We start from the raw sequence: 14,350 nt of genomic DNA, 5'->3' as shown, positions 1-14,350 counted from the left end.
CATGATACAAACTCATCATAATCTGGAGAAACCAGAAAGAAGAGAATCTGTGTGGCTCAACCAACAAAATTTCACATAAACAAATAAAAATACGATCCGCCCTTACTTTAGGACTATCCACGGGGCTCAATCTTGATGCGGTTGATTTACTCCCAAGATTTTGATGGGCCAAGAACACACACTCAACTTGATATACTCTCAAGATTTTGATGCGGTTTATTGCTCCCTCTGGTGTGGTAAAAATGAAAAGGAGAGTTGCTTTTTACCTTGCTAATCTTGGAGTACGACGGAGCGGAGCATGGAGCTCGTTGAGGGTGGCGGCGACAGCGTTCAGCCATGCCCTCCGCCCGCTTCTTCCTTGACACGGAACACGCTCCTCCTCGACATCACTAAAAAAGCTAACTTTGGCTCGACGACGATGTGAGCGAGAAGGATAGGTGACACGGGAGAGAGAGAGAGAGAGAGAAGAGAGAGAGAGAGAGAGAGGACGACAAGAGGAGAAGAGCGGGGCCGACACGGTCAAGAGGGAGGCGCATCGTCGCCGTGTAGGAGAGCTAGGGATTTGAAGAGTTGGTGAGCGAGTGCGGTGAAAGGGAGCGGAATGGGTGAGTGGGCGAGTGGGTGGGTGCAATGGCCAAATGGGAAACAGCCGGATTTTATTGACGTGACAAGATTTGAACTACTTTTTCTAAAATGTCTATGTTTACAAAAAAAGTATAATATATAGCCGATTAATCATAGTTTGTTTGCAAAATGACTCTCGTACGTCGAACCATTTGTATCAGCACGCTCGGTTTTGCATTACTTTCATTCATAAACAGAGATAGAGTGGTCAATTGAAAAGACTAAAAATCAAAAAGCAAGCCGTAAAATATTATTGAAACAGAATGGCGATCATAATACACGCATTACAACTAGGAGGAAAGTCTAGCATCCAAGCATCAACAACGACACAACATAAATATTTGGAAAAATAACTTAGATGGGCATATTAATCTTGTGCTCGATGACTATGTCTTCACCATCGTCATTGTTTTCTTCAGCTTTTTCTTCTTTGATTTCAAGATACTCCGACTTCTGAAACCTATCAGGCAATGTCTCCATCCCCATGGATATTAAGAGGAACCATACACGAGTGAGAAGCTCTGTAACTTCACTCATGTTCTTGGCGTGCAAGTATGCTCTGCACCTGCTGGCAGAGTAGCACAACATCTCCACCCATACCCCCTGGACCATCTCCCACCTCTCCACTTCATCTTCTAGCTCCATCAACATTTTAGCAAGCCTGCATGCTGTTCCTGTTATGCTGGTGTTATCAACCAAGGGAGGTTGTTGCGCCCTGGAAATAATTCCTTGCGCAAGTCCTTTTTCGTCGTGCAGTGCAGAATTGTCACCTAGCATGCGCTCGATATCTTCACATGCAATGGTGAAGATGCCGATCCTGGACCCGGGTATAAGCATTTCTGACCGAATGGAGAGCAGGTACGCCATGTAGTTGGATATAACCCTGCTTCGAGCGGCGCACTCTTGGCCGCGAGGGGTTGTGCTCTGGTGGTGAAAGCAGATGTCTGTGGCGATGTGCCAGAGAAGGACACTTCTATCAAATGACATATTCAAGCTCCAGCCAAGATGACGTTGACGCCTTAGAGCCCACTGCCCCCTGTGGAGGTTGAATCTCTTGTAGCTAGCAGCATCTTTGATGTACCTTCTCCAACCATCCATAACATATCCATGAACCAACTCCACAACTTGGAGTGAGGATGTTGCTGGTGCATGTTCTATATAACAATGCATGTTAACATAGCCTTTGCAGCATGCAAGTGTGGCAAGCTTCATAAGAAGAGTGGGTCGCTTCTTACGAGCATAGAACGACAAGAGGTTATGTTGCGAAACCATATCTGTTTCTGTCTCCATGATGGAAACGCTGACAAAGAGGAATAGAAAATCCAGCAACGCGGTCGACCAGAACAAGATGTAAGTTACCTTGACATCTGTTGCGTTATAGTCATAATATTTGTGGTATGTGGAGAAGAGGATGACAGAAGCTAAGATCAAGAATGGAAGCCAAAAATGACAGCAGAAGAAGCAACAGACTATGTTAGCTAGTTTTGTGTAGAGGAACGAAAACAACTTGGTAAGCTGTTCTCTCGACATACTATTGGCATGTTGGTAATCAAGGGCCATAAAGAGCTGTAGGTTTTTTATCCGGTCAGAGTATAGAGCTGATATGTCTGCCAGCGGCCGGTACACATTTACCTCCCATGAATCACGTGATGCCATGCCTTCAGCTTTGCCTTGATCACTGGCCAACTCTGGCAAACTGGTTGCTTTTTGTACAAATTCTTCAAGCGAGATGTCCTTCTGTTCGGCTCTTTCTCCTTCTTTAGTTATGTATAACTTCCGCGGGCCCATTGAGCAATAGCATATTGTTCCGCAGAACAACGCGAGTTCGTTCTGCTCACTCCGGGATAGTGACAAAGAAGCCACTATGTTACTGATACTGGCGTTCTTCATAGCTAATGGCTTCTGGATGGATCTAAAAATCCCGACGATGAACAACAAGATTGCGGCCTGCAGCAACCTCTTTGGCCCGCCAGGCCATGACTTGCAAAAGACGTAGAGGGCGACCACGACCTGTGACCATTGTTTTAGAAATATTTCAGCAAAAATGCTAGACTTACGGATGGTTTCTACGGCTTTTGCCTACAGACTCGTTTCCAAAAACTCACTCATCTACCTCCTGATTTCTAGTGGTGCCCCCCCCCCCCCCCCCCTCTCCCTATGATTTCCTATCCCATCTTAACAGCTCATCCCGTAACCTGTCTCCCGTGCACATCGTCCGTAGATGTAGCGTTGTCCATATTTCAATCAGTTGCCACTTTAGTCACAAGCTTGGTTCTCACTTTCATTGAAATTCGGTAACTTTTGGTTTTCTCTTCGGTCAAAAGACTGAAATTTTCAATCGAGTTTGACTAGATCCAATCAATTATTTTGATTTTATTAGATTAGAAAACTGCTTTAGTTCGGTGTACTACCGAAATGGCTAAAATGTTTTGATCTAAAGGCAATTATTTTCAGAAACACTAACGCCCACACGTGTGGGCGTTCCCCAACTCGCCTACACGTCTGGATCGTCGTTCACTGTCTTTTACACGAATCTTAATAAAAAAGGTGGATTTGGTGTGCCACATAGAACGGGGTTGGTGTGTGGGCGTTGGAGAGTTTGCCCACACGGCCGCACCACGCTGTTCGCCAGCTGCGCTGTGTGGGCGAACTAGTTTCTGTCCACACAGTCACCACCTAGGTCATGCGCGTGTGGGCGAACTGCTTTTCGCCCACACGACACTCTTACATTGTGGATGACAACTGCAGTTAAGCGAACGTGGCAACTCGGTACACACACATGGCAACTATGATTCTTTGCTAGACGGCAACTACAGTTGCGCGTACGTGGCAACCAGAAAAACACACATGGCAACTGTGATTAACAATACATGACAACTATGGTTGGACCACATGCGGCAACTAGGTAAACACACATGGCAACTGCTATTTGACCATATGTGGCAAGTAGTTAATCACACACGGCAATTACGGTTTTATTACAGGCGGCAACTACCATAAATTAGACATTGCAACTATAGTTAACCAAAACAGATATAGTTGCCATGCTTTTGAAGGAAATATGACCTAGAGACAATAATAATGTTATTATTTTATTTCCTTATATCATGATAAATGTTTATTATTCATGCTAGAATTGTATTATCCGGAAACATAATACTTGTGTGAATACATAGACAAACCAAACGTCACTAGTATGCCTCTACTTGACTAGCTCGTTAATCGAAGATGGTTATGTTTCCTAACCATAGACATGTGTTGTCATTTGATTAATGGGATCACATCATTAGGAGAATGATGTGATTGACATGACCCATTTCATTAGCTTAGCACCCGATCGTTTAGTATGTTGCTATTGCTTTCTTCATGACTTATACATGTTCCTATGACTATGAGATTATGCAACTCCCGTTTACCGGAGGAACACTTTGTATGCTACCAAACGTCACAACGTAACTGGGTGATTATAAAGGAGCTCTACAGGTGTCTCCAAAGGTGAATGTTGGGTTGGCGTATTTCAAGATTAGGATTTGTCACTCCGATTGTCAGAGAGGTATCTCTGGGCCCTCTCGGTAATGCACATCACATAAGCCTTGCAAGCATTACAACTAATGAGTTAGTTGCAAGATGATGTATTACGAAACGAGTAAAGAGACTTGCCGGTAACGAGATTGAACTAGGTATTGAGATACCGACGATCGAATCTCGGGCAAGTAACATACCGATGACAAAGGGAACAACGTATGTTGTTATGCGGTCTGACCGATAAAGATCTTCGTAGAATATTTAGGAGCCAATATGAGCATCCAGGTTCCGCTATTGGTTATTGACCGGAGACGTGTCTCGGTCATGTCTACATTGTTCTCGAACCCGTAGGGTCCGCACGCTTAAGGTTTCGATGACAGTTATATTATGAGTTTATGAGTTTTGATGTACCGAAGTTAGTTCGGAGTCCCGGATGTGATCACGGACATGACGAGGAGTCTCGAAATGGTCGATACATAAAGGTTGATATATTGACGGCTATATTCGGACACCGGAAGTGTTCCGGGTGATTTCGAAGAAAACCAGAGAGCCGGAGGGTTACCGGACCCCCCCCCCCCCCGGGAGAAGTAATGGGCCATATGGGCCTTAGTGGAGAGAGAGAGGGGCAGCCAAAGGTGGGCCGCGCGCCTCCTCCCCCCTGGTCCGAATTGGACTAGGAGAGGGGGGCGGCGCCCCCCTTTCCTTCTCCCTCCCCACTTCTTTCCCCCTCCTAGTAGGAGTCCTACTCCTACTAGGAGGAGGACTCCTCCTTGGCGCGCCATAGAGGCCGGCCGGCCTCCTCCCCTTGATCCTTTATATACAGGGGTAGGGGGCACCCCTAGACACACAAGTTGATCCACGTGATCATATTCTTAGCCGTGTGCGGTGCCCCCTTCCACCATAATCCTCGATAATATTGTAGCGGTGCTTAGGCGAAGCCCTGCGACGGTAGTACATCAAGATCGTCACCACGCCGTCGTGCTGACGGAACTCTTCCCTGACACTTTGCTGGATCGGAGTCCGGGGATCGTCATCGAGCTGAACGTGTGCTAGAACTCGGAGGTGCCGTAGTTTCGATGCTTGATCGGTCGGGCCGTGAAGACGTACGACTACATCAACCGCGTTGTGCTAACGCTTCCGCTGTCGGCCTACAAGGGTACGTAGATCACACTCTCCCCTCTCGTTGCTATGCATCACCATGATCTTGCGTGTGCGTAGGAAATTTTTTGAAATTACTACGTTCCCCAACAGTTTTTACAACTACACTTGCGATCCCGGATAATTACATCTGCCAATCAGGATGGCAACTAAATCGTCATCCCGCAGGGTATCTAACGTTACTGCGCCAGGACGTGTGAGTATTTTTTGCTTCGTGCCACACACGCGGGGTGGAGATGAGTAGTATTTATTAGGCGTGTGGCACGAAGTAGGCGCGCCCACATGTGTGGACAATTCTAATGTCCGTCCACACACAGCCTGTGTGGGCTGTCTCCTGCTCACACCACACATCATGTGTGAGCGCATATTGAATATACCACACGTGTGATGGATATCGGCGTCCATTATTTTAATGTGTACCAAAATTAATGAAGGTTTCGAAATTTGGACGGGATAACACCGGAAGTAGTGAGAAACCATGCCTGCGACACCATGGTGACGGCTTGTCGCCTCCATAGCTCGTTGTCTTCGATGCTGTAGGCGGTGATCAGGTGCTGCCCCCCGAGGTGGATGAGGAGGACGGGCGCCCACAACACCTCCAGGCCGGCGGCGAGCTGCTCCTGCTGCTTGTGGCGGTTGAAGAGGGTGGCCAGGGCGTATATCGCGAGAGCGTCGCCGCCTAGGTAGGCGAGCCAGAATAACAGCCTGAACCAAGACGGGAGGGCAGGCCTACGCACCACGGAGGAGAAGAAGAGCAGGTACTGGACGAAGAGGCTGCCCAGCACGAGGACGCGCAGCTGCCACTCATCCCACCACTGCATGGCGCCTGATGCTGATAGACCCATCCTCGGCCGGCCGCCCGCCCTCCTCCCCTCTCCTTATTGGCGACGGTGTACGTATGAATGCAATGTTGTTCACCTTGTCTTCTCCCGTCCCCCGGCGGTCTATAAGAGAGATGCATGCATGGGCTTAAGAAGAAGAAGAAGAAGTAAATATAAGATAATAAAAAGGTTTTTGTTCCTTGCGTCCTCGTGATGGCATGGCATCCCTGGTGCAACACATGCATGCTCGGTGATGTTGGTACGCACATCTTCATTTCTTTTGTGTTCTTTGGAGGATTCCCGGCGTGCCTTGAGCGACTGCTTTTTCACCTTGTACGTATCCCTTGCTTGCTCGCGCTGGTCACTGAATTGTTCACTCGCTACACTTACTTAAAAGTTAAAACAACACGCTGCACGCGGACGCACTCGAGATTTTGCTTGTTGGCGGCAACATCAATCGATCCGAGGCGAACATACTTTTACATACTAGTACCGCTAATCTGAGCATTGATCATGTGGCCCCTCTGTACTCATCTCAACTCGATCTTTTCGTAGCTTTCGTGACGGCAAGATTCCAAGAAGCAAAGCACACAGGCGGAGAGTGCTCTTTTGATCCCAAGCTCCCATGCTCCCTCATGACTACTGCCTCCGTTCCTAAATATAAGTCTTTGTAGAGATTTCACTAGATGGATTATATACGAAATAAAATGAATGAATCCACACTTAAAATGCATCTATATACATTTGTATGTAGCTCAGAGTAAAATCTCTACAAAGACTTATACTCCCTCCGTTTGAAAAAGCTTGTCCCTCAAATGAATATATCTAGCACCAAATTAGTGCTAGATGCATCCATTTGAGAGACAAGTTTGGGACAAGTTTTTTAGGACGAATGGAGTATTTAGGAACGGAGAGAGTAGTAAGATTAAAAAAAACTGATTTTTTGTGGTACTGCATGCAAAGTTTTTTCGCGGGCCGGCGCGCGGCAGGTTCCGCGGCGCACCAACTTTTTTCGTCGTCGCGCCTCATGGCTCATGCACGCGCGCTTGCTTGCTTGCACACCTGCCCATCGATCACACGCCCCACAAGGCTCCTGCGCCACCCTTCGTCCCAAGGCTGCAACACACGCACAGGTAACAACTGCTCGCTCCCTCCAACACCAGCCATTGCCATTGCCGATTGCCATTGGCAGTTGACAACGGCGGGCGGCGGCGTTCACGGTGACGGCGAGCAATCAGGTCGGCAAGGCGTCGCGCCAATTGGGGATCGGCTAGGTCCCAGTTAGAGTAGTAAAATCGGGTTTTAATCTTACTCCTCTAACCGGTTATTGGGAATCAGTTGGGGGTTGGCCTAAGGATGGATATATGCGGTGCGCAAAAAAAAGGATGGATATATGCGCACGCTTAGCAAGAAGAGGAGAACAAATAAAATAACAAAAAGGCTTGAGCTTTGTTCCTTGCGTGCTCGTGATAGTGCGTATCCCTGGCATGCAAACATGCTCGCTCGATGATGTCCGTACGCAGGTTTTCATTTATTTTCTTTAATAAATAAAAGATTTCATTTCTTGTGTGTTCTTTTGAGGATTTCCGCCCCCTGAGCGACTGCCTTTTTCACCTTTAACTTATCCCTTGCTTGCCGGCGCTGGTCACTAAACCGTTCACCACTTAAACCAACACGCTGCATGCACGCCGAGACTTTGCTTGTGGACGGCAACAACCAATCGATCCAGGGCTAATCTGAGCACTGATCATGTGTCCCAACCCAACTCTCTTGGTAGCTTTGGTGACGGCAAGATTGCAAGAAGCAAAGCACACGTACAGGTGTCTCTCTCAACAGGCGCAGTGCTCCATCAAAAAGGAAAGGCATCGAAGAGAGCGCCACGCGGAGCAGAAGCAACAGAGGCACTGCTGGCTCATGCGGCCGAGATAGGCCCATGCGGACGGCGGCGTTGGGATTTCCACGGCGGGTGGCGGCCAAACGATGGGCGCACGGCAGGTGCCGCCGCGCGCCAACTGTTTTCGTCGTCGCCCGGTCCGGGCTCTGGGCTCTCGGAACCCCATGCCTCACGCACGCACGCTTGCACACCTGCCCACGTCCCAAAAGGCTCCTGCCTCTCCAAGGTCGCAACGCACCCACGGCCGGGCAACCAGAGCACTTGCTCCCGCACCGGTCATCGCCATTGCCGATTGCCACCGCCAGTTGACGCCGGCGGCCGTCGCATCCAACAACCAAAGCCGACCAGGCGCCGCGCCGTCCTGATAGCCCGATGGTACGTCACCGCGTCAGGCCAGCACGCACTCATCTTCTGTCTGTCTGTGCCTCGCTCGTTCGATGCATGCTGCTCATCGCGTGGCCATGGGTTCTTGCATGTTTTGCAGTCTCTGCTGCCGCTGTTCCTGAGGCCGGCGGCGCGGTTCCTGGGGCCGTTCCTGGCGGGCCGGCCGGCGGAGGCGGCGGCCACGGTGCTGCACCGCGCCGGCGTGCTCCCGAGGAACCGGGCGCTGCGGCGGCTCGTCAGGGACGACGGCGGCGCCGAGGACTGCATCGCGCGTCTCGTCGTCAGCGTGGTGAGCTGCCTCTGCTAGATAGCCCCCACACTGTGATCTGGGCCCGGTGGCGTTCCGCTCTCCACCCCCAGTTCGTAGGTTCTCAGCGTGCCGTGTATGCGTGCGCGCCGCCGAGCTGATCAAAGTAGGGTCGATTTCAAGTCGACGGTCTGAGTTGAAATTCAGTTATTTGGCCGGATTGAAAACCGAAAGTTCGGAATTTCGAGAATGTTCTGTTCCCATGATCGGCATTTAAAAAGCATGATACAGACTGAGGCCTTCTTTGGTTCATAGGATAGGAATTTTATAGAAATAGAAAAATCATAGGAAGTGAGATGACATGCATGTCAATTCCTATAAAGAAAAAGATGTCATTTGATGCATAGGATAGGATTTTTTCCATTGAGTCTAGGCTAATGTTTTTTTTCCTCCAAAACATGAAGGATTGATTCCTATGCTACATAGGAATAGGAATCCATTCCTACAAACCAAAGGGCTTCAAAGAATTTTTCCTTTGCAAATCCTATCCTATAGAATTCCTACAAAAACCTCATTTAAAAAGAATATCTCTGTGGCTTCATAATCAAAATTTACACATATCGAAAAATTCTGAAGTACTAGTACATGATGCAGCAATGAAAAAAATCTGGAACTGCAGTCTGCAGTGTATCTGTATGCATCAAAAACCAATGTGCTATCGACTGAACCAAAAGAACGAAACCGAAATCCTATCACCTGTATCCTCTTGACCCCTGTACCAATTCCCCCTATCTAGACAAGCACCACCCACTCCAGCAGCGATGACTCAAGCTGGAAAAAATACACCAATGTTGGAAAAAAGAAGAAGGCGAAAACACATGCACATAACATCCATTCAGTCTCAGAATTCAGAAAGGGTGTGAGCTCTGACTCACGGCAAAGAAACTGTCAGAAAGCTCCAATTCTGAAAGTATACACAGGCAAAATATATTCAATCTTTGTGCCTCCTCCTCAAGCATTCCTCAGGGCCATGACCCGGGCAGCCAGTTCCTCAAAGTCCGGCATCTTTGGGTGCACGCGCACACCCCCAGGACAGTCTGACCGCATTGAGGTGGACCGAGCAGGAACCTTGGCAGCTTCACCCGGGCTGACGGATTCATGAGGTAGCGAGACTGCTCTTCCATGACAGTTAGCAGTTCTGCTGGTTTCTACTGTTGTTTTGGTTTCATCTGTACCTGAACCTTTCTTGCTATAATGCATCAAAAGCTTGTCCATCATCCTCTCTTCCTCATCAGGATCTCCACCGTGCACATCAGTGTTCCTGCTATTGAGTCGATGATGACCGTTTGCAGCCCGAGGCAACAGATTACCAAAGTCAATAGCCTCAGCTTCACCTGCTTTAGGCTGCTGCATGGATCCATCGTAGTCATCGTCATACAGAACTCCGTTTCTCATGCCTGAGTGACTTGGTCGACCACTAGGAGTTCTCTCAACATTCCTGCCATTACCAACACCACTGCCCTTCCGGTCATAGCCATCGGTAGCACCCTTGTGTTTGCTTGGTTGTATCCTGTGACTGTTGCCCTTTTGGCTTGTGACCTTTTCACCGTTAGGTGCCTCATCAAAAGCAGGTGCTGCTGGCCTCCTTCTAACAGAAACAGGCCGAAGCACATCTTTGTCAACCAAGCGGTCTGTCCTTTCACTCATATTGCAGTTGCTGTCAATTGGTTTTGCAGGATCATCCTTCACAGGCTGCATGCCAAGTTTAGGTTTGACATAAGGAGGCTGCACATTAGCCACCCTGTGTGGCGCTCGCTGTCCATTTTGCACCGTGTGTCCAAGATCTTCCAAGTGTTGTGGTCTGCCACGCAAGCAACTGTTGCCCTCTTCTTTTTCATCACAATTCCTTCCCTTCGCTCCATTCGGATTGGAAACAGGAGAGGGCCTGTTTGTAGTTTTACCACTTGTAGGACTCAGTGAAGTAGGTCCTTGATTCTGCAGGCCAAGAGCTTTGCACCCTAAGTTTGCATGTCTTCTGGTATAATCAGGACGGCCAGGTATGGGTGATCGGTGGTGATAGCCAAGCCCCCTGTTATTCTCTTTTTCGACACCAAGTTCTTTCTTTGTTTCTTTTGGCTTCACAATTGGTGGAACTATTCTGTTGCTTTCTGTCTCAGGAAATTTCACCAAACCAGAACCTTGTTTCGGTAGGCCATTGATATCTAGCTCCACAGCTTCCATCAGCTCCTTCTCGGAAGGGCGGAGATCTTTTTTCTTCAGTTTCTGAACTCGCCTTTGAGCTTCCTCTCTTTCCGTTTGCAGAGGAGATACTGATTTCTCCAAATGTTCCTTACCGTCAGCTTTGTCAGCATGCCGCCTTCTGGTATTATCATCTTTTTGAGCCTTCTCTCTTTTCAAGTCCAAAGGAGAAACTGATTTCTCCAATTGTTCCTTACCATGAGATTTATCATAATTCTTCCTTCCAGTATTATCATTTAACCGACCATCATCCTTCTGCTTGATGGGCAAAGGCACTGCTGGTTCATCCTTGTTCATTGAATCCTTTTCAAGAAGATCCTGAAATACAAAATCCAAAATGTCAAGTTAACGACACATGCCATTGTTCAAGTAGTAAATTCATTTACGCAAGTTCATGTAAACATACATCCTCAGACTCCCGTGCAGCCCATAACTTGATTTCCAATGCCCTCATGTCAAAACCAACTGAGGATTCTTCAGCAATACTTTGCATTACTTGAAACTTTTCCTCATTTGTAAACAATTCAGACTCAAGTTTCCGGATAAACTGCAGGCACAAGAAACATTAATCAGGTTAAGTACAACCCTACGAGGCAGCTTAACGACAATAAATTATTGGAGCATCTCTCGCACCTCCAGGCTAACAAAAGGCTCAAGGGAACCGCCATATCTTTCTGTGAATATATGCCTTAAGTCGCACAGTTCAGGCAAGTCTGGGAACCGAGCAGTAGCAAAAATTAGAGTTGACACGGCCTCCATGGATTCCTGGGGGCAATCCCTGTTGATGCAAAAATCAACGAGTGTCATGATGAATTGCACCATGAAGATTATTAAACTACCTGTTTGCTTGCACCCCTAAGATGCTGTTAGTGGTTACATTCATTAACTGAAGCTCCCAGCAGAAAAAATGCTTGTGATAACACTAAACTATAGACCATAAAAAGAATCAAAGAGATATGTATTTTGGAGTTAAAACTCTGTTTCATCACAAAAAAAAAGACTTAAAACTCTGTTGCCACACTGATTTTATCCTAAAGCAATCACAGGCATACTAGTAGTGGTTAATTGGCCTTTCTTGAAAATAAAAAAAGGTCAATTGGCCTTTACTATTTTATATTCACCAACTGAAGGTGGACTACTAAACTAGACCATAAGCTGGATATGTGCCTCACTTGATGCAGATGCTGAGACGTAATCTTCCATTATTATCCAAGAAAAACTAGACCATCAGAAGAATCATATACCGTGGATGCTACAGTCCTGCTAAATCGATTCCTTAATAAAATGCCACACATGGGTCCCACTGAGAGAGTTTAGTTGGGATGCATAACTCTCTTGGCCGTTAACAAACTTTGCTTCCCGTTGACCACAGAAATAGTGGGACATCCTTCCCTACTGTTTTGACCCAAGGAATACAAACTTAAGGGTGCAGAGTTGAGTTGACCAGATATATATACCTCTGTTTCTGCAGGCTGTTGAGTTGTTTTCCAAGGAAATCGCAGTACTGTTCAATCATGTCGTAGCACGAAGCATGGTTCATCTCCATTATCAGCGCATCCATCTGGAAGCAGAGACAGGAAACAAAACTACAACATTCAGTCATCGCAGTCTCAGATTTTTCCTCTAGTAAACTGACTAGAACTTGACCACCAATCAGTAGAACTTTTGCCAATTTTTCCTCTGGGGAAGGGGGCCAGAGCGCAAAAACATTCTCTGATTCGGCCTGAACCAGAAGCATTCGTAGTTCGTACCAATCCTGAGCAATGTACTTCAGCAGTGAAAATGCTGGGCAAGGGAGAGACACCTGGAAAAACATCTTACCCGTCCGAAGGCATGGATGTCGAGGCCGTTGGTGAGGAGGTCGGCGACGTCCTTCTTGAGGAACCCGATCATGGCCTGCTTCTTCCGCCGTATGACGACCAGCCGCGTCCGGGTGCATTTGAAGGCGTGCTTGCTGCACACATTGTTCAGCAACCAAGCAGTCAGTTGGCCAAATTAATCCAACACCACACCAAACGGAGCGAAATGAACGCAACCGACTCGCACGGAAATGCTACTGGAGATGGAACCCAAATTCGGCGCGGCACAGGATATTTTTCCTTCTAGTAAAACAAAGCAGAGAATCGGCCGGGGAAAACAGCCTCCAAATGCGGAGGAAACCGGCCACGAACCCGACGAGTTCGGAAGCACGAAGCGGAACAAAATCCCGAACATCACGCCGCGCCGATCGGGGTCGCGCAACCCAGGAACCAAGCAGCATCTGGAGACACCGGATTGGACTCGAAAATACGAAGGAAACGCCCATCTGAGCAGCAACCCCGCCCCGAGGACTCCGACGAGCTCGCCGGAACCCGGCGAACCCACGCGAAACTAGCCAGCAGCGAATCTCGTCCCGTACCATCGGTTGTAGAACTTGGAGTTGATGAGGCCGTCGAACATCTTCCTCCGCCGCCGCTCTCCCGGCCCTGTCCGCTCCTCCTCTGCTCCCTCCCCTCCCGCCCGAGTCGCCTCCCTCCCTCCCTCCTCCTCGACCAGCGGGCGGAGCTCGCGACGGCGGCGTCAAAGCATCACGGGGTCGGCGGAGGGGAGGGAAGAAGCTACCGCGCGAGGCGGCGAGAGGAGGCGGTTGGGGGAGGTGGAGGTGGAGGTGGAGGTGGTGGCGGTGGTGGGCTGCACAGATGACAGAAGAAGGGAACGGAAACTCGGTGCAGAAAAGGCTGTTGCGTCGCAGGCGTGTGTCAGCCTTGCGGGAGGGGCGGCCAGGTGGCGGCCCGGGGTTTCCGCCCGTCGCCGGGCCGCGCGATCGGGAATGGACGGCGGGGATCGGGTGCGAGGCGGAGGATCGTAACTAACCTGCGGGATAAAGCTCGCTCCCAACGAAAAGTAGAAACAGACTGGGTTTTGAAATTTGGGAAGCCCCTGGCAGAGCATCATCGGCCCGTTGCAGAGTATTACTAGTTGATCTTTGTTCCCTATATCAAATGTCACTTATTGTTTTTCATATATTATTAAATTTCAGGTTAAGGAATTCAAGCATAGCGAAGAAATATGTAAATGTGTGATTTTGATAGACGTTGTATTTTCATGATATTTACTAGTTTAGTAATAATTTGTATTAATTTAGCGTGTTCTTTCTGCGGTATGGTTAGAAATTATTAATTCAGTGCGATTTAAAGGATAAAATTTGCACCCCCTGATGATGGGGTTGCATTTGCGTGCGCCATGTGTGTGAAGGTGTATGCCTGGGTTTGCGTTTTGTAATTGCAGAAACAGAAAGAAACATTGCCTGATGATATGACGTTCCACAAAAAATGGTTGAAAAGCATTAATTTTGAAATAGTCTAAAAATGATATTTACATCATCTCGTTAACGTTAACAAGGGTTGGGGGTGTTCAAAAAAAGTGAAGGGTGGGGGGATGGGGGGAGGTCCGCAAAGT

The 14,350-nt window shown here is 48.2% G+C and overlaps 2 protein-coding genes across 2 annotated transcripts; both read right to left on the bottom strand.

Moving 5' to 3' along the window:
• Positions 1–872: 872 nt before the first annotated feature.
• Positions 873–6,238, bottom strand: LOC125522511 (uncharacterized). Its single transcript, XM_048687566.2, has 2 exons — positions 5,790–6,238; positions 873–2,634 (listed from the first exon to the last, which is right to left on the bottom strand). Exons 1-2 carry the CDS (start codon positions 6,150–6,152, stop codon positions 979–981), a joined length of 2,019 nt encoding a protein of 672 aa, XP_048543523.2. The 5' UTR covers positions 6,153–6,238; the 3' UTR covers positions 873–978.
• A 2,989-nt stretch (positions 6,239–9,227) lies between these two features.
• On the bottom strand, positions 9,228–13,677 carry LOC125521520 (uncharacterized). Its single transcript, XM_048686574.2, has 6 exons — positions 13,311–13,677; positions 12,734–12,866; positions 12,370–12,473; positions 11,546–11,690; positions 11,319–11,459; positions 9,228–11,230 (listed from the first exon to the last, which is right to left on the bottom strand). The coding sequence occupies exons 1-6, from the start codon at positions 13,349–13,351 to the stop codon at positions 9,665–9,667; spliced, it is 2,130 nt and encodes a 709-aa protein (XP_048542531.1). The 5' UTR covers positions 13,352–13,677; the 3' UTR covers positions 9,228–9,664.
• Between the last annotated feature and the right edge of the window lie 673 nt (positions 13,678–14,350).

Source organism: Triticum urartu, chromosome 7A (genome assembly GCF_056163025.1).
Source record: "Triticum urartu cultivar PI428250 chromosome 7A, HENAU_Tu73, whole genome shotgun sequence".
Classification (NCBI taxonomy): Eukaryota; Viridiplantae; Streptophyta; class Magnoliopsida; order Poales; family Poaceae; genus Triticum; species Triticum urartu.
Note: the sequence above shows the minus strand (reverse complement) of the source record. Positions and strands in the feature narration are given on the sequence as shown.

Coding starts and splice junctions, on each gene's coding strand:
- LOC125522511 (XM_048687566.2), bottom strand. CDS start 6,152: ATGGGTCTATCAGCATCAGGCGCCATGCAGTGGTGGGATGAGTGGCAG. Junction 2,635..5,789: donor CCGTCACCATGGTGTCGCAG/GCATGGTTTCTC, acceptor CAATGGTCACAG/GTCGTGGTCGCCCTCTACGT.
- LOC125521520 (XM_048686574.2), bottom strand. CDS start 13,351: ATGTTCGACGGCCTCATCAACTCCAAGTTCTACAACCGATG. Junction 11,691..12,369: donor AACAGCCTGCAGAAACAGAG/GTATATATATCT, acceptor TTGCATCAACAG/GGATTGCCCCCAGGAATCCA. Junction 11,231..11,318: donor CTGCACGGGAGTCTGAGGAT/GTATGTTTACAT, acceptor TTTGTATTTCAG/GATCTTCTTGAAAAGGATTC.